Source organism: Megascapheus bottae, chromosome 11 (genome assembly GCF_031878675.1).
Source record: "Megascapheus bottae isolate mThoBot1 chromosome 11, mThoBot2.hap1, whole genome shotgun sequence".
NCBI lineage: Eukaryota > Metazoa > Chordata > Mammalia > Rodentia > Geomyidae > Megascapheus > Megascapheus bottae.
Window position 1 is genome coordinate 52751282 of NC_143519.1, and position 20563 is coordinate 52771844.

Here is a 20563-nt window from a genome sequence, read left to right on the forward strand (position 1 = left end):
TCTGTGATGCTGTATAATCAGAGTAGGATAATACCATCTAAATGAATTTTTCAGGTAAACAAGAGTAAATGAATGTTCAAGAGAAAAGATCTTTTATCTTTTAACATTTGAAGCCAAAACCAAACAAAACAAAATTAAAAACAAACAACACAAGATAAAACCGTCTGCAGTGGCTCAAACCTGTAATTCTAGCAACTCTTAGAGGCTGAGATCTGAAGATCATTTCCAAACCAGCTAGAGGAAAAGTCTGTGAGACTCATGTCTCCAACTAACTACTGGAAATCCAGAAGTTGTGCTTTAATTCAAAGTGGTAGAGTGCTAGCCTTGAGTGACAAAGCTCAAGGACAGCCCTCAGGCTCTGAGTTCACCTCCCACAAAGGACAAAAAAATGCTTCAACAGCATTTTATAGATCACCTCTTTCTTATTTAAAAAAATTTATTTTAATGTATAGAGGGGTTACAGTTTTATTTGCTAGATAGAAGGTGCTTTGTTTCTCACACATTCACACATTGATACCCCTTCTCATGTTTTTGTCCCCATTTCCCTCTCCCAACCCCCTCCCCTAATCATTTTCCCCTGCTTTTCAAATAAACAAAGTCAGATACTGTAACAACATAAGATTAAGCAAAGGACAATACAAGAGAAGAGAAAAAAACAGTACATTAATGTGGGGCATGTCACATCAGGGAAATGGAAATCTATGCTGTAAAAGGAGGCCAGACTCGTAGCCCGGTGCTCATTCCCTGGTCTTGGGACCACACCTGGCTGAGATGGTGCCTGCTGCCAGGTTGGACAAGGCTCTACCCCTCTCCTGGAGTAAGGTCACCTCTGGGATAGGCCCCGACCCTTCCGCCCTCTGGGACAGCACATGCATCCTGTGTTAGCTGAATAGACTTCCTCAATGAGAGTACTTCCCCCGCCCTGCCCACCTTTGTGCTGATAGGCTCCTGCACCCTATATTAGCTGAATGGACTTCCTCAATAAACGAATTCCTGCCTTGATGGGTCTCCCTGACTCGTCTGATTGTCCTCTGACAAGGGAGGGCTGGGTGTGGGCGGTCAGTCGGCCCTCTCCTTTCTCAGCTTGTCCTGGTCGGGGCCTGTTCTCTCTATCCCTCCTGCCGGTTGGGAGGAACCAAGGACTAAAAACCCCGACACATTAAGAACAACAGTCGCTTATAATTAAGCTCTTGTTTCCATGTCCTGGAGGTCCATTAATTTGGCCTCTTCCTATATTGCCTTATGTATCCAGGGTTTGAGCTATTGTAATCCTCTGCTGGGAGAGTCCTAGGTGTGTACAATTATTATAAATGAGGAAAACCATGGAGCCTATGTTCTTTTGGGTCTGGCTTACTTCACTTAAAATGATTTTTTTCTAAGTCTTTCCATTTTCTTGCAAATGGCCATTTCCTTGCAAATGGGGCGATGTCATTCTTTCAGATGGCTGCATAGAATTCTACTGTGTATAAATACATCTTCGTGGATCACTTTTTTCTTAATGATATGGGTTTTGTATTATCTATACTAGGTTCAATTCAGTAAACAGTTCTGAACTTTGATTTTGTTTCCCACTCTTATACTAAGGGTAAAGGCATAGAAAAAATGAGGCATCCTGTTTTACCTCAGAAGGAGCCGATAGCTTCTGAAAGGGAACACAATGATACTGCTTATCTTGTCTGCACCATGAGCTCAACTAGCTCTCTGTAGCCTTAACTCTTATTTTCATTACATTCCCTTTGGGGGTCGAATCCCCAGGAGTAACTCATCTTTTGAATTCTACTATTGTTTCATTCTTAGACACTCTAGATCATTGATTAGCAGATTCCCCTTATGGTAAGCTTGACTCTAGCTCCTTGGGTAACTAGCTATGCTTTGGGGACTGCAATCCACTTTTTGCTTCCTTGACTGTCATTGTTGCTGCTCTTCAGAGCTTTCTTTTTTCTTTTCACCTTATATATGCATTTTACTCATTCACATGACTACACTTATTATCTACATGCTCTCTCTCTTGTATTTACATTTTCCCTGAGATTCAACAGTTCTACTGCTCTTTGGACACTTTTGGTTAGCATTGAAAGCTAGCCAATACTCTAATCTTTTTTTTTTTGCCAGTCCTGGGGCTTGAACTCAGGGCGTGGGCACCATCCTTGGACACTTTTTGCACAAGGCTAACGCTCTGCTGCTTGAACCACCACACCACTTCCAGCTTTTTCTGCGTATGTAGTACCGAGGAATTGAACCCAGAGCTTCATGTATGCACTCTACCACTAGGCGAGCACTCTACCACTAGGCTACGCTCCCGACACCCAATACTCTAATCTTAAAATACATACTAAAGCAAAGTTAATATAGATCAAATATATAAATATCCATTTAAGATATGTAAGTAATAAAAGGTGGTAAATTAAGGAAACGTCAAAATAAAAGTAGTCTTTTAAAAAATGCAATAGAAGGGTAATAATTGGTACACATCTAGGATTCTCCTAGCAGAGGATCACAATAGTTCAAAACTGCAAACATAGCACCATATAGGATGAGGCCAAGTAAAATGAACTCCCGGATATGTAAACAAGAGGTTGTTCTTAATGTACTATGTGAAGTTATTTCTTCACTCTCTCTTTTTTTCCTTTCATGGGTTATCTCATGTTGTTACTATATCTGACTTTGGTACCTAGTATATTGTATATACATTTATTTGTTTATCTGAAATAGGAAGGGAAGGAGAAAAACAAAATAATTGGGAGAGGGTGTTGGAGGGAAAGTGGAAGAAAAACATAGCAAGGGGCATCAATGTTCAAGAAGTAATGTACCCACTACCTAACAAATGTAACTGTAACCCCCTATACATTACTCTGACAATAAAAACTAGCTACAGTAGAAGGAACCAGAATACACTAGAAAGAACCAGAAGGAACTTGAAGCAAAATATAACTGTTAGCACTTTAAAAACCTCTATAATGCAGTTGGGTGCTGGTGGCTCACCGCCAGCTACACGGGAGGCTGAGATGTGAAGATCATGGTTCAAAGCCAGCCCAGACAGAAAAGTCCCTGTGAGATTCTTATCTCCAATTAACAATCAGAAAACTGGAAGTGGCCCTGTGGCTTAAAGTAGTAGAGTGCTATCCTTGAGCAAAAGAGCTCAGCGAAACTGCCCAGGCCCTGAGTTCAAGCCCCAAGACCAAAAACAAATAAATAAATAAATAAACAACTCTGTAATGCCAACAATACAAGACACATACAGAACTGCTCATCACTCTTCCATCTTGTATTTATAATACACTTTATACCAACAACAATGCTGTGTGTATCTTAGACCTTATTATGTACAACTACAAAATTAAATGGCTGGAATTTCATAAAGGCAGCATTATATTAATTCATCTGTTTGAGTTATGTGGATTATGTTATTAAGGAAGCAACTAGGCAAAATAATAGCTTCATTGGAAACTTATCTCCTTTTTATCTCTTCATAAAATTATTTTCAGGGCCAGGAATGTGGCCTAGTGGAAGTGTTTCCCTAGCATGTGCAAACACTGTATGTATGCATGCCACATATATAGAAAAAGCTGTGGCACAAGTGGAAGAGCACTAGCCTTGAGAAAGCTCAAGGTCAGTGCTCAGGCCCTGAGTTCAAGCTCCAAGACCGGCAAAAAAAAAAAGTTATTTTTCTTTATATCATCTATATTTAGAAACTTTTAGAATGCCATCATGCTTTCCTAACAAACAAACAAAGCCTAGAAAAATGAAAAATACAATTTACACAGGAAGCTTTAGAATTTGAAAGTAAAAAAATTACCTGTGACATTTCAGCTAGATATGAATGGCGCTCGTTGTTGGTTCTGTGGTAAGCCTATAATTTAAAAAAAAAAAAGAAAAAGAAATGAAGAATACAATATGAGAAAAGATTAACAATACCCAGTAAGACAATTCCTAGGTTTAGGTTAACGTTTATTTGTGTCTGGTTTTACAGTAGTTTTTAGAAAACACTAGAAGTAACAGCAAGCTTCTAAGCAAAAACAAACCTTTGTTTCTTGGTCCAAACGAAGTGCATATTCTTTTACTTGATTTTCAAGACTCCTTTTTTCTTTTTCTAGCTGCTTCAGTAATGCATTCAAAGATTCCTGAAAATATAAAGAGTAAAAATATATATCTATATATATTCATCTACAGGTAATAATAAAGAAGACCATCAGCTTCTTCACTAGTGAAGACCTTCCACACTTAACATTCTGTAATTTCATAATTCTCTACGTATTTTAATAGCAATAATAAGTAAAAATATTTGTTGAGCTCAAACAATGTGCCATGTATTTATTATGCGAAATACTATGCCTTCATTTAACCTTAATTACAGCTCCATTTTTTTGCTGCTGAGATATCAAAGTCTGTTTCCTAATTACAACTCTTGAGATAGCTAATATTTCCGTTTTAACATTGAGAATTACATATTTACTATTGTAGTATACAGGGTGATAAAATGACATAAGACATACAGGTAATTAATGGCAGATGGTTAATGTTAGATTTGAACACAGGTGAGATGATTCCAAAGGCTACACATACTAAAGAATTATTATAAATATCATGCATTCATGCCACTGCTACCATTGTTAACAAAAGGAGTACAGGCAAAGACCTTTCAAAAACAACATACTCTTGTGGGGTGCTGGTGGCTCATGCCCATAATCTTATCTACTCAGGAGGATGAGATCTGAGGAAGGAAATTCAAAGACTGCCAGGCAGCCAGGGAATCTGTGTGAGACTCATCTCACCAGCAAATCCACACCTGAGGTGTGGCTCAGGTGATAAAGCACTATCTATAAACAAAAAAACTAAACAATAATGAGAGACCCCAAGTTCAAACTCCAATATTGACATGCGCACACACATGCCAAATGTGTGTATATGTTTATGTATGTATGTATATATGTATGCATGTATATGTATGTGTGTGTTCTCTTGCTAACTATTTTTTAAGTCCATTTTTACTCACTGATGAAAATGGCATCACACAGAAGGAAACGTTTAAAACTTTGTTTTCATAAGAAAAGTGGAGTCAACTATTTTTATCAACAATAATGTATTTAGACATAAACAAAAATAGGAGAAATGTCCAACGAAAGGCATAATTTGAATCTGTCATCTGGCTTTCTGGTCTTAGTTTTCTGAACCGCCCCATTTTATAACAGTTATTCAAATTTACCAACCTATCTGTTCTACCACCCTTCTTCTCTTCTTTGGCTTGGTAATTTTACTTTCCAGAAATTTTTGGTCAGTGCATCCTTCACAAATGCCATTATTTTCTATCTTGAATGCTAATTTTCTGAAAAGCCTCCTCCTTGTGTGTTTAGAGAGGTCTTAGGGGTGAAAAAAAACTTGAGATACTACATATAGAAGTATTGAGAATTTTATAAATCCTCAATCTGGTCACCAGATCAAAGAGAAAAAATCTCCCAGACCTGATGACTAAGGACAAAGAAATCGAAGAAAGGAATATGGATGGTCCTCCAAACATGGAAACGAAGTGTGAAATATGGTTGACTATTGTACTTTGCAAAGAAAGCACCCACAACAGAAGAGACATTAAACCAATGGATCAAAGACTTGGTCTGAAGTTATTATCCACAGCTTTGTCCATGATCACCGAGAGAGCTTACAAACAGAGTAATCCACAGTGGCTGAAATACCAGACTTCTTACTGATTGACTCAGCATCAGGACTTCTTCCCACCAAGGTTCAACTACATCTTTGGTTGGTGAGTGTCTGACCTGCCAGCAAGAGATGCCAACTTGACCAGTCCACAGCTTAGTGACAAGTTGATTGCACAAGATTCTTTCCGTCAATCCATCCAGACATACATCTCTGATAGTTTTGCCTTTCCTCTCCTATTCACAGTGCCTCAACCAGCTACATAGTTCGGCGATCTTTTAGTTCAGAGAAGAAAGGTTACTGTTACCCCAAAATCTCCTTTAGGCAAAAGATCAAAACTTGCGAGCCTGTTTTAGAAGGGATTGTTTGGGTACCCAACTGGTTAATGTAAAAGAATGAGTCTCTACCTCAGTGACTCAATATTGCTCAAATAATAAATATTGGAACATGCCATTGAAACCTTGCTACTGAAATTTTCAGGGCGCAATTGTGGCTTTGTGTAAATGTACCTGTTGATTTTAGGTGCCAAGGTGCTAAAAGTCTGAACAGCTCTTTTTTTATACTCTGGTAAAACCATCAACAAGTGTCCCTGCTGGCAGACTTGTATGTATGAAAGCCTTTTTTGAGAAAGTTCATCTAAATAAATAACTTTACTTCCCTAGTATTTGCCAACTCAAACCTATCATCTGAAAGTGACTTACAATGATATTTGGATCTACTATTGCTGTCTTTGCTCATTTTCGACTGTTACAACAGAATATCTAAGACTGGGTAATGTATGAGTTAGGTTACCTGAGTCTAGATGCTAGAGGTCTGAAAATGAGCGGCTGAATTTGGCAAGGGTCTAGTGCTATGACACAACATGGCAGAGATGCAGAAAAACAAGTGGGAGCATGCAGAAAAGACAAGAAATAAGAGGTAACCTTGCTTTATAATCCCTATTCTTCCAAGAAAGCCGATGATCTTGTTTAACTACCCATTAACCCCTTAAGGATCCCATTTCCTAACATTACAAGGGCAATCAACTTTCGACACTAATTTTAGAGGAGGTGAATCATACGCCAGTTATTGTACCTGCCAGCACTTCAACTTGGTCACATACTATCCAGGCTTCTCAGGTTACAGACTATGAAAAGGCATGTGATTTTATCCCTTACACAAAAAGGGAGAGGAGTAGAAATAATTTGTAAAACCAGCATGCCTTAGTGTCTCATAATGAATTAGATATGTGCTACCTACCAGGCATGGTGGCTTATGCCTGTAATGCTAGCTACGTGAGGTGGAAATTGGGGGGTTCTGGCATGGACAAAAAATTATAAGACTCCTATTCAACTAATGACCAGGCATAGTAGCACATACCTATCAATCTACTGACATGAGGAAGTACAAGTAGAAAGACAAGTCAGCTCAGGCTGACTTGGACATAAAGTGAGATCCTACTTTAACAAAAGTAAAGATGAGAAAGGGTATCAATGTATGTGAAGTAATGCACCTTCTGTCTGGTGAATATAATGTAACCCTTCTATTAATTACAATAAAAATATATGAAAAAAAAAGTAAAGAGGAGGGCTGGAAGTTTGGCCTAGTGGTAGAGTGTTTGCCTAGCATGCAGAAAGATCAGGGTTCGATTCCTAGGTATCACATACATAAAAAAAAAAGGTGGAAGTGGTGCTGTGGCTCAAGTGGTAGAGCTCTAGCCTTGAGAAAGCCCAAGGACAGTACTCAGGCCCTGAGTTCAAGTCCCAGGACTGGGGAGGGGGTGAGGGGAATAAAGAAAAGTAGGGGTGTGGCCCAAATGGTAGAATGTCTTGCTTAGTAAGTGAGAGATCTTGAGCTCAATTCCCAGCACAAGCCCCAACCCCAACCAAAAAGAAAATTGTACTGCCTTGACGATACCATTACTCCTTCTGAACGTGGGAAGTGCATAATAGATCAACCCCTGGATCTAATCTACGAGTCCTTGTCCAGGTAATCTTGACTTGTCACAGTGCACCACGAAGATTAGTTCCAGTACCCAAAAAGGAAAAAAAGCGCTACTAGCATTGAACTACATGTCGGAATTCAAGTCTCACTTCACATGCGCCCTTCCTTGTGGCTCACACCTTCAATCACGAAAACCTAAAGATTCTCTTCTCCAAGTAGAAGGAAAATGTGACCGCAGGAGTCGGGGTTGAGATATACTGACAAGTCCAATGTAGTACCTTCAAAAACACTGCTCCCACCTAGAAAAGGCACTCGGAGCTCTGTTGTCTGCACAACAAGTCCAGAATTAGTAAGATGGGTTTCCTGTATCCATTCATGAATCAATCAATTTTGACGGGGGCAAATAGAGATGATACACACTATGATTAATCAGTCTACGCAAAGTTCTCACCTCTAGACTTTCGGGACATAAAAGTGAAACATCCTTCCATGTCAAACATATGATTGAAAGGAAAAATCAGGTGTAATTTATAGCTGGTGAATTCTTTTCTTGAAGACGACAGAGGGACTGTTTATTAAATAAAAGTATCCTCTACATGACACATTAAAGTTCAGGATTTGGCCATGGAATCTGAGCTCTTGAAAGAAAGTTACAGGAAGCTAATAAGACAGCTCAAGGTACTGTGATACCACAGAGTTGATTAAATAAATTACAATCAACTTCCTCAGTACATTCATAACTTTAATTCCTAAACTAATAACTGGTCATCTTGGTAACTCCAATTATTACTCATTCTGTTCTAAAATTTCCCCAGTTTTTGTTGATCATAATTGAGGTCATTAAGTCTATGAGGAGAAATATTCAAATGGAAATGGAAGCAGCTAAAAGCTGCAAAACTGAAAAAAATATATTAGATATCCTAACTCTTTTGCTTTTTCTCTCAGTTATTTAATAATGCCTATAATTTTTAAATTGTATTAAGAAGATAATTAGGTCAGCTAAAACTGAGAAATTTCTCAAAATAACACCAGTGACAAATCCCTTAGAAGCCCTACTACATAACTACATAACTCCCTACTACATAAATTTGATTGACATCTTTGTTGTAACATAATTGAATATTTCTGGCTTGCTGCTTCAAATATATACATCAGATTAAAATTAGTGACATGTAAACATATTAACTGAATTATTTGATAGAAAATTATGAAATAATCTCATAAACTACTCTTGTGAAACACAATATCCAGGTATAAAGAACAACTGAAGAAAAACAAGAACTGATGGAAAAATTTCACATTGCCACTGTATATATGGACCACTGCTCCTGGAATTCCAAGGTTAGGCTATCATAGAAAGGTTTATTAAAATGCTAAATACATTCATTAAAAAATCTAAATCTTAGAAAAACCATTTCGAGTTCTAAATGAAGTTTGATTACAAATAACTTACTAGAATAAATTATTTCTATATTTAGAGGTGACCTAAATGAAATATGATCCAAACTCTAGCAGCTCATACTGTAAATATAAACTAGCAATTAAAAGGCAAAGTTGCCAGGCACTAGTCGTTCATATCTGTAATCGTAGCTGCTCAAGAAGCTGAGATCTGAGGATCTTGGTTCATTTACCAGCTGGGACTGGAGAGCCTGTGAGGCCTTTATCTACAATTACACAGCAACAAGCCAGAAGTGGAGTTGTGGCTTAAGTGGGAGAGCACTAGCCTTGGGTAAAAAAAGCTCAGGGACAGTTCCAGGACCTTTGCTCAAGACTCAGGACTGATATGTGCATGCACAGGTGCACACGCACACGCGCGCGCTGCAAATAAAGTTAATCACATCAAATTTGATCAAATGAATGCTTCACAAGGTTTTAACAGGTCAATCATATACTGTCAAGCATATACCATCTCTCAGATGGGAAGAATCTACGTGGAATAAAGAGAAAGGAACAATATATTGATCATATTTGTTTTTTTTTCTTGCCAGTCCTGGGGTCTGAACTCAAGGCCTGAGCACTGTCCTTGGGCTTTCTTAAGGCTAGTGTTCTAGCACTTGAGCCGCAGCACTATTTCTGCCTTTTCTATGTATGTGGTACCGAGGAATCGAACCCAGTTCTTCGTGCATAATAGGCAAGCACTCTACCAAGAGGCCTAACTCCCAGCCCCAACCATATTCTTAAGTATAAAGTGATTTAAGATTGCAGCTGAAGCAAAATATTTGAGAAATACATAAGAGACAAATGAAAATAGCTATAACTACAGAAGGATTAGTTCTAGAATCCTTGGGAAGTGAGGCTCAGGAATCCAAGCTCTGGCTATTCCAAGTTAGAAAAGTGACACAATGAAAGCAAGGGGATAACAGTATTAATCAGCTGACAGCCTCTATGACATATGTTTTATGTTGCACTTGTAACCTTTGAGTCTTAAAATTTTGAATATAGTTTCTTTGCAATGAGTCCATATTTTGAAGTCATTCCCGTTCAGCCTAGATTATCTTTCAACCCCATTCTACAATTTACTTATTCCAATTCTATAACTGATTGATATCTTCAATAAGCACTTCCTTTGTGACAGTTATTGTACTGTACAGGTACCATACAGAATAACAAACCCAGATCCTGTTATTAACCCAGCTAGGTGGAGGAAGGCTCCAGCATGTACTCTGTCATGGTGGAATGTTACTATGTGAATTTGCCAATTCTACATCTGTGAAGGGGGTGGGGGATAGGCTATAAGGTCAACTAGATCAGGTTGGTTTAGTCTCATCTTTTAGTGATTTTTCTGGCTGCTTGATCTATCAACCAGAGTGCATGCAACCAGGGTACATGGAAGTCTCCAAATTTTAAAAGCAAATTTGTTGATTTTAACTACAGTGGTTTATCAAAACAATCATTTAGATGTTCTTAGCAGTTTACAGTCCTAACACCTTCTGCTCCAGGTAAGCAGTCTCAGTTGTGACTCTGCCTTCATCTCTTTAAAGCTAAATTATAAGGATAGTTGTCTGTCATGTAAAGTTAGTTCTCTAATGGATCCCCCAAAGTAACCAACTTCAATTTTTACTTTTCTTACTGCAATGACAGGTCCCAGCTGTTTTCATACTGTTTCCTACCTTGAATTTTTTTTAAAAAATGCATTCTCCATGTCAAGGCCAAGAATCCTGTACCTGAAACCTCAGCAGTCACATCTACCAATGGCACCTCTTTGGACTAAGCTACTGCAATTAAGTCTTCTAATTGGTTAAGTTGTAAGCAGCCTACGACTTTCTCCAAGATGTATCCAGTTTCTGAAGGGGTCAGATTGGAAAATTAAACAGGGTTATGACAGGTACAGAACCTTTGCATCTTTGTTAGTTGTGGCACCAATCCCTGAATTCCTTGGAATAAGAAAATGCCTCTGTTTTGTACTTGATTTTAGAAGTGGTGAAAGACATAGCTTCAGAAGTGTCCATTTGGTCTTCTCTACCATAATAGCCTTTAGTTCAGAGATAAGGGACCTAATGTGGGGGTGAACTTCAACTTCCAAGTATATCAAGCAATGAGGCATGTATAGATACACTGATCCACTATGATAGGGACTTTAGCCATAGATTCCCATGGTGGAGAAGGTCAACTCATATGCCATATTCAACCATCCTCTTTCCCACAGTATACATTTGTGTAAGCAGCCAAGGGTCTCTTACAAGTATGGAGACCCTGTCATTATATATCTACTAGGGCGTCTATCCAATGTCCTGTCTGTCGTTAGGATTCCTAGTTATGTTTATCTGGGCCTTGCCCTTCACATAACAAACCTCCCTGAGCGGGAACAGTATCTGCCTCTAGAATTCCACTGCTCTCACAGTGAGGGCTTCCTAAAGCTCCCAGAAATACTTTCTGGTTTACAATATGATTTGCCTAATAGGTGTAGTTCCTCATTATCCTTCAAGTGCCAATAGGAATTGGCAGTAACCTTACATTTTTTCAAATGCCCCCCCCCCGACTTCTTCTACAGTATTCTGCCATACCAGGACATTTCCTAAGGTCATCATCACCAATGAAGTCTTTTGCAACTGATCTGCCACTTGAGCCAGAGCAATGGGTGTCATATCTATCCATCAAGACAGATTCCCTGCCTGCCACAGTTAGGGAGTTTCCCTTTAAGTTCATGTCTTCTTGGATTACTTTTAGTACAGTGACTTTTTCCCGGGCTTCTAAAGAATAGAAGCCAAAGTAGGGTTAAATGTAAGGATTATCAAAAAAAATGGAGCACTCTCTTCCCCTCTTTTCAACATAGTATTTTAATTCCTAGCTAGAGCAATAGGACAAGAAGAAAACATAAAGACGATCCAAATAGGGAGAGAGGAAGTAAAACTGTCCCTCTTTGCAGATGACATGATTCTGTATGGAAAGAACCCGATGGACTCCACTCCCAAACTACTTTAATTCAAAACTATGGTAAAGTAGCAGGGTATAAAATTAATCGTCAAAAATCAGTGGTTTTCCTATACGCCAACAAGGAAAATAACAAGGCAGAAATCAGGAAAGTAAATCATTTTGCAATAATCTCCAAGAAAATAAAATATTTAGGAATACTCTTCTATAGGCAACAAGTTTGTGGAAGTCTCTGAGGTGCTAGGTATCAGGGCCACTGTACTGTCATAGGGTATTTCGATTTTTCAGCTGAAGATCCTTAACCAAGGAAGTAAAGGACCTCTATGATGAAATCTGAAAACCTGAAAAGGGAAATTAAAACATATCTAAGGAAGTAGAAAAACCTCCCATGCTCCTGGATTGGAAGAATTAACATTGTGAAAATGGCAATCCTGCCAAGGGCTATCTACAAATTCAATGCAATACCCATCAATATCCCAATGTCATTCTTTAAGGATATAGAGGAAGCAATCCAAAAATTCATATGGAATAATAAAAGACCCTGAATAGCAAAAACAATCCTTAGCAGAAAGAACAGTGCTAGAGGAAAATAAATACCAAACTTTAAACTCTGCTACAATGTTATAATAATAAAAACAGCTTGGTTTTGGCATAAGACCAGGCCTGAGGGCCAATGGAATAGAACTGAAGACCCAGAAATCAACCCACAGACCTATGGCCACCTAATCTTTGATAAAGGAACCAAGAATACGGGCTGAAAGAAAGACAAACTCTTCGACAAATGGTGTTGGAATAACTGGCTAAACACATGCAGAAAACTGAAGTTGGATCCTTGTCTGCCTCCCTGCACTAGAATCAACTCCAAATGGATCAAAGATCTTGAGGTAAAAGCAGATACCTTGAAAATATTACAGGAAGAAATATGAGACACACTTGGGTTCCTTGGCATGGGTTGAAACTTCCTTAATAAAGGCCCAGAAACATGACAATGGACAAATGGGACTGCATTAAACTGCAGAGCTTCTGTATGGCGATGGACATAGCTAGGAAGTTAAGTAAAAAGCCTACAGAGTGAGAGAAGATCTTCACTAACCATACAACAAAGGCCTCAAATCTAAAATATATCAACAGCTCAAAAAATTGAAACACTCCAAAACTAATCTCCAAAGAAACAGCCATCCTGTTAAAAGGTGTGCTAAATACTTTAAGAGAAACTTCTCTGAAGAAGAAATAAGAATGGCCTATAAACACATGAAGAAATGTTCCACATCTTTGGCCATAAAAGAAATGCAAATCAAAACAACCCTAAGATTCCACCTCACTCCAGTTAGAATGGCCAGGATCAAGAAATCTAATAACATGCCAGTGGGGATGTGGCCAGGAGGGATCACTACTACACTGTTAGTGGGAATGTAAACTTGTTCAACTACTATGGAAAGCAGTCTGGAGGTTCCTAAAAAGACTAAACTATGACCCAGCAATCCCACTTCTGGGAATTTACCCAAATATCCAGAAACAAGGCCATACTAAACCTATATGGCACAACAATGTTCATTGCAGCATTTTTCACCATAGCTAAGATATGGAACCAATAGATGCCCCTCAGTAGATGACTAGATCAATAAGATGTGGTACTTATAGACAATGGAATTCTATGCTGCCATCAGAAAGAGTGACATTGATCCATTTATAAGGAAATGGAAAGACTTGGAAAAAAGCATATTAAGTGAAGTAGGTCAAACCCAAAGAAACATAGGCACCATGGTTTCCCTCATTTGTAATAATTAGTATATGTTTAGGATTTTCCTAACAAAGGATCAGAAAAACTCAAAAGTTATGTACCCATGACCATATAGGATAAGGTTAAGTGAAATGATATGGAAACAAGAGGTTTATCTTTATGATTGTTGTTCTTAAGGTACTAAGTGAAGCTTAGGGGAAACAATGTTCAAGAAGTAAGGTACTCACCATCTGATGAATGTAACTGTAACCCCCTCTGTACATCACCGCAACAATAAAATAAAATTTAAAAACATCAAGCTTACACTTACAAGCTATATTTAATGAAGATCAGTTTTAGGAAGAAAAATGGAGCAGAAAGTAGCTGTCTGAAGCTTCACTGCAAACAAGACTAGAACACTGGAAAAGTGTTCTAGGCTGGCAAGCAGAATAGGAAGGATTTGACAAAGCTATCAGAGAACTCTGAGAAAAAAATGGAGTCTTAGGTGTCGCAGGAACAGATCTGCCTTAGCATCTCTTCTACAGATGATCATTAAAGGAAAACAGTCTCTGAAAAGCATAGCCTTGATGAATTGCAAACCCTAGCACCTGGAATCCTCAGGCAACAAGTCTGTGGAAGCCTATGAGGTGCTGAGTATCTGGGCCAACATACTGTCTTAAGGTATTTCGGTTTCTCAGCTGAATAATCCTCTCCTCTCTCTATAAGGTTTAATTCCAACTGGGTCTTTCCTATGAGTACAGCAGAGGAAGAATGTGGAGAGCTCCATTATTCAAACTTCCTATGCTCAAAGACCTGTATCTCACTCTTACTGTTTTCTACACATGAAGCTCTATGTTCCAGAGGTATAGCAGTTTTATTTATTTTAATAAAGGAAAGTATCTTGGCTTACATGGGGTCCCAGTAACCAATTGCTCACCTTTCTTACCCTACCTCCTTCATTACTCATTGACACAAAAAAAGAAAGGAAGAAAGAGAGAAAGAGCGAGAAGGAGAATTTATAAGAAAAAAAATCATCCATTGCTGGCTTACAAGAGTAAACCACAATAATAGAATTCAATCACAGTTCCCAGACAGTACTTTATAATAAACAAGTTAAGCATGCTTAACTACAAAGTGCCCCCTCGTGGCCAACAGTTATTAGCTTCATGGGACATAGTTTTACCAAGTGATACCTCTCAGAATTGACAGTTCTTACTTTTAGGGAGAACACAAATTCAAAGCTATGGGGACCTACATAGAAACAAAATCAAGGGGCTGGGAGTTTGGCCTAGTAGTTAAAGTGCTTGCCTAGCATGCACAAAGACCTGGGTTCGATTCCTCGGTACCACATACATACAAAAAAAAAGCCGGAAGTGGTGCTGAGGCTCAAGTGGTAAAGCTCTAGCCTTGAGAAAGTCCAAGGACAGTGCTCAGGCCCTGAGCTCAAGCCCAGGACTGGCAAAAAAAAAGAAACAAAATCAAATAAATTTAAAAAACAAGAACCCTAAAACTATTATATGAAAAGAAATAGTAAAAATTGAGGAATCAGAGAGTTTTTAAACTATACAAAGAATTAATGAAACAAAAAATGAGTTCTTTGAAAGAATGATTGACAAACCTCTAGCTAACTTAACCAAAAGGAGGAGACAAGAAACTCAATAAAATTAGAGATACAATATCACAACAGGTACCAAAAATATCCAAAAACTTATTAGGAAATACTTTGAAAAACTATACCCAATAAGTTGAAAAGTATAGAAGAGATGGATAAATTTCTAGATGAGCTTCCAAACTTTAATTCTGTTTATGCCATATAAGCAGAGCTACAACAAGCAATGAGACTGCAGCAGTAATAGTCTCCCAACAAAGAAAATTCCAGGGCCAAATTCTACCAGGCTTTCAAAGAACCAATACCAATGCCTTTAAACTCCCCCACAAATAGAAAAATGAGGAAATGTTGTCAAACGTATCCATGAAACAAATATTACACCTATTCTAAAACCGTACAGAGCTGAAAAAAGGGAATTTCAGACTAATATTAATAAATATTGATGCAAATTAATTGAATTCTTGTAAGAAAAATTCAACAACACATTAAAATTGTACAGCTAGGTCAAGGTGATTTTATCCTAGGAACCCAGGGTACACACAAATCAATAAATGTGATGTATCACATAAACAGGACCAAAAGTTGTGCAATCATTTCCATGAACAAAATGCCTGTGACAAAGTTCAACACCCTTTTATCATAAGAATTTGCTATCCTTTTTTCCAAAGAAATGAGATACACATAGACAAAACTACACTTGTCATTTCTTAATGTCCCTCCTATCTCTGATTCCTACACAGTCTTGCTCATTGGTAAGTCATTTGAACTGAGACCCTCAATGTTCATCCTTAACTCTCCCAGGCTCATCCCAGCTCCTATGTTCATGGAATCATTCATATGTGTGTATTAATATATATGTATGCATATGTATATTAATCTGTCCTCTCTTCTTCATCTACATATAATGCTGGCCAAGATAAATTAAAACTGCTCAAATTAAAAAAAAAAAACCTGCTGTCTCTTACTTAGCCTATGAAAAAAATATACTACTTCGTTTCTTTGCCTCAACTCTCACCCATCCATGGAAATCCTTTTTCTGTTAGGGGTTTGGGGCAATTTTAAAACTATATAAGTGGAATGTAAGCGGCTCATGTCTATAATTCTATTTACTCAGGATTACTACTGAGATCTGAGGATCCTGGTTCAAGGATAAATGTGGGCAGGAAAGTCTATTAGACTCTTTACTTAACCACCATAAAACCCTGGAAATGGGGCTGTGTCTCAAGTGATAGCACACCAGTCTTGGTGGAATAAAAGGTAAAGGACAATGCCCAGACCCTGAGTTCAAGTCCCAGTACTGGCACAAAATAATGCTGTAAAAAATGTTTCAATGGCATCCTGTCACATATAAAAACTTCTCATATTATCTATTCAGACAATTAGTTATCTGACTGAGGATCACATTTTAAAGCCAGCATAGGCAGAATAGTCCATGAGATTCTATCTCCAGTTAACTGGCAGAAAGTTATGGCTCAAGTAGTAGAGTGGCCAGCTGTGAGCTTTAGAAAAAGCTGAGTGAGAGCACAAAGCCTTGACTTCAACCCCTGATACCAGCACCAAAACCAAACAAAACAAAACTTTAAATGTTTAATAATAGAGAAAATTGATAATTCACTGGAATCTAATGTAGCCCTTTAGAATGTATGTGAACAGAGAACATGACAGTTGATTTAATTACCCTGATTAACATAGGATCTAAAACTGTTCTGCCACAAAGTTATAATTATATTAAAAGAGACAACTTAGCTAGACACTGGGGGCTGAGATCCCAGGGTCATGATTTGAATCCAATCCAGTCAGACAAGTCCATGAAACTCTCCTCTCCAAAGAGCCAGAAGTAGAGCTGTGTCTCAAATGGTAGAATGCTAGCCTTGAGCAAAATAGCTAAGGGACAGTTCCCTGGCCCTGAGTTCAAGCCCCAGAAAAAAAAAATATATATATAATGTAATCATTTTCATTCTCTTTTTTGGCCGACTTATTAGATTGTTCTTTTTTATTGATATATGTATGGCCTCTACTAAAATAAAGGACCGTCAACTTTATTGATAGTCTTTTAGTGTCTTGCCTATTTTTTAAATAAATCTGTGCTTTACTACCATAAGTTCAAATATATAACAATAAATTCAAACAATAAGTTCAAATGTATAATATTTTCTTTTTTTAGTAATAGGAGAGAAAATTTTATTAAAGATTATTTCTGAGAACAAGCTGGAAATAGTTGCCGAGCACAACACTATGGAGTTAGTTGTATCTATAATTGAAGATGACAGAGCACTTAAAATAACAGCAAATATATCTGGAAATAAGACTCTAAAAAGCAAAAGTACATGAAAAATTACTAATAAGTTGCTTAGAATTAAATACAGCATTACAACCTAATTTTGGTCCCATTTACAAGTGAAATTGTCATATTCAAATGTATAATGTTTTCTTGATTCAAAGTCAATGAGTATGGTTTTAAAGAATTCAAAACTCAGAATTTGGAACTGCGGTTAACAACTGCAATCACATACCTTCAGCCTCCAGTTTTGTCTCTGTTTTTGTTTTGGGCCTACTGTAGTAGAAGTTATTTTTATTGTTGTTGAGGATGGTGATGCCAGTACTAGGCCTTGAACTCAAGGTCTGGGCACTGTCCCTGAAGTCTTCAGCTACCTCCCTACTCAAGCCACTTCCTGAAGAGACAGGTTTTCTTGTGTTTAATTGGAGATAAGAGTCTCATAGTCTTTAGTGCCTGGGTTGACTTTGAACCGCCATCCTCAGATCTCAGCCTCCTGAGTAGCTAGGACTACAGGCGTGGACTGCCATGCCTAGCTAACTTGATTTTTTTTTTCCAGTCCTGGAGCTTGAACTCAGGGCCTGGGCACTGTCCTTGGACACTTTTGCTCAAGGCCAGCCCTCTGCCACTTGAGCTACAGCACTACTTCCAGCTTTTTGTGTGTATGTGATACTGAAGAATCAAACCCAGGGTTTTGTGCATGCAAGGCAAGCACTCTGCCACTAGGCTATGCTCCCAGCCCTGACTGTTTTTTTAATGAAGACATGTCAAAGATGAAATAAACACCAAGAGATGACAGAGAAAGGTTTTTTTTACAAGGTTCCTATGAAAGTCAATTGGACAACATAACTGATCAGGTGATGGTGATAGCTAGTACGTAAAAATGAAAATGTAACACATTTAAATGTGTTCATTGTCTCATGGCCTAGTGGTAGAGTGCTTGCCAAGCATGCACGAAGATCCAGGTTTGGCCCCTTGGTACCACATACATAGAAAAAGCAGGAATTGGTGCTGTGGCTCAAATGGTAGAGCACTAGCCTTGAGAAAGCTCAAGAATAGTGCTCAGGCCCTGAGTTCAAATCCCAGAACTGGCCCAAAAATTATTTAAAGTATGTATGTATTTATGTGTATGTGCATAATCATGTATATTTAGTTACTTTTGAATAAAGTCAAATAGTATTGGAACATGGTAAATCTCCATTTGGGAGAAGTTTGCTTTTTTTTATCTAAATAGTTCAAGGCTTTTGTAAAATATATGCTTGAACACATCTATTTTAATTCCAATATTCTCTTCCAAAATAATGAATCCTATTATCTTCCACAGCTAGTATAAATATGTCATTCTCTTCTTTCTAAGCTTTTTGTAATCATGGTGATGTTTTATATTAAGCTTTAATCTATTTGAAGTTTATAGCATATGGTGTAATGTGTGGTTCAAAGGCAGACCCTTGAAGTGAATGTGTTATTCTACTGTTTATTTAAAGATGATTCCTATTAATACTATTAATTTTGATCAGCCATACATGTAGTAAATGATTAAACTTTGGATTAACTTTCTGACATCACTGACACTACTAATTTGACAAAACTTTTTTTTTTTGTGGGTTATGAGGCTTGAACTCTGGGACTAGGCACTGTCCCTGAGCTCTTCAGCTCAAGGTGACCACCCTGCCCCTGGAGCCACAAGCCCCACTTCCTGTTTTTTAGTGATTAACTGGAGATAAGAGTGTCATGTTCTTTAGTGCCCAGGCTGGCTTTGAACTGCCATCCTCAGATCTCAGCCCCCTGACTAGCTAGGATTACAGGTGTGAGCCACTGCACCTGGCTTGACACAACTTTTAAATACCAATGTTTCTGCAGTTGTAACTTTTATAAATAAACTCAACTCTGTTAGGAAGAATCTAAGGACACTAGAATAAAACATTCTTGCATTGTCAATTTTTCTTTATGAACAAGGTATACAATTCAATAGTCTTTACTTGTGTGTAGGGAAGGATTTGAAATGCCAAATAATAAGGACTAAAGCTGTATCTCATTGGTAGAGTGCTTGCTTAACATGAGGAAGGCCCTGGGTTCCATTTCCAGCACAGTGTAAAATAAATAGATAAACAAATAACCCAATAATTGCATTTATCCAGTCAGATTTCTTATCAATTCCACATAAAACAGTGTAGAATGAGTCTTTGAGAGTTGAACACAGGAATTTATAGTTAAGATGTTGTCTTCTTTGTTACAGTTTAAGAACCTCCATCATAGCAATTAGGCTTATTTATTTATTTAAATTTTACTGAATTTCTACTCTTCAAATCCTCTAATCATTCTTTCTTCCTATAAAAGTATTTGTGGAGGCTGGGAGTTTGGCCTAGTGGTTAAAGTGCTTGCCTAGCATGCAGGAAGACCCAGATACAATTCCTCGATACCACATACATAGAAAAAAAGCCGGACGTGGTGCTGAGGCACAAATGGTAGAGCTCTAGCCTTGAGAAAGTCCAAGGACAGTGCTCAGGCTCTGAGCTCAAGCCCAGGACTGGCAAAAAAAAAAGAAAGAAAGAAAGAAAGAAAGAAAGAAAGAAAGAAAGAAAGAAAGAAAGGAAGGAAGGAAGGAAGGAAGGAAGGAAGAATTTGTGGAAGCCGAGCGCTCATGCCTATAATCCTAACTACTCAGGGGGCTGAGATCTAAGGATCGAGGTTCAAAGCCAGGCTGGACACTAAAGACCTTGAGAGTCTTATCTCCAATTAATCACTAGGGAAGGGGAAATGGGGCTGTGGCTCCAGAGGTAGGGCAGTAGCCTTGAGTTGAAGAGCTCAGGAACAGCTCCAGGCCCAGAGTTCAAGCCCTATGACCCACTTAAAAAAAAAAAAGTCTTTGTGGAGATTAAACAATGGCATCCATTAGGAAGTATATGATAGAATATATGTTTTATAGACATGTATCTATGACATACAAAGACTCAGCTTAATTTTAATTATGTTTTTAAATGTATATGTCAGTGATTGCATATAGAGTTTTTCTTGA

At 38.0% G+C, this 20563-nt stretch overlaps 1 protein-coding gene across 2 annotated transcripts in view; it reads right to left on the minus strand.

Moving 5' to 3' along the window:
* Nucleotides 1-20563, minus strand: part of Ccdc169 (coiled-coil domain containing 169) — a 50347-nt gene that overhangs the window by 17607 nt on the left and 12177 nt on the right. For both annotated transcript variants that reach the window (XM_090342267.1, XM_090342266.1), the window contains 2 exons: nucleotides 4023-4121; nucleotides 3797-3850 (listed from right to left, as the gene is read on the minus strand). In XM_090342267.1, coding sequence (XP_090198393.1) covers nucleotides 3797-3850; nucleotides 4023-4121 — 153 coding nt within the window. The remainder of the gene's footprint in view (nucleotides 1-3796; nucleotides 3851-4022; nucleotides 4122-20563) is intronic.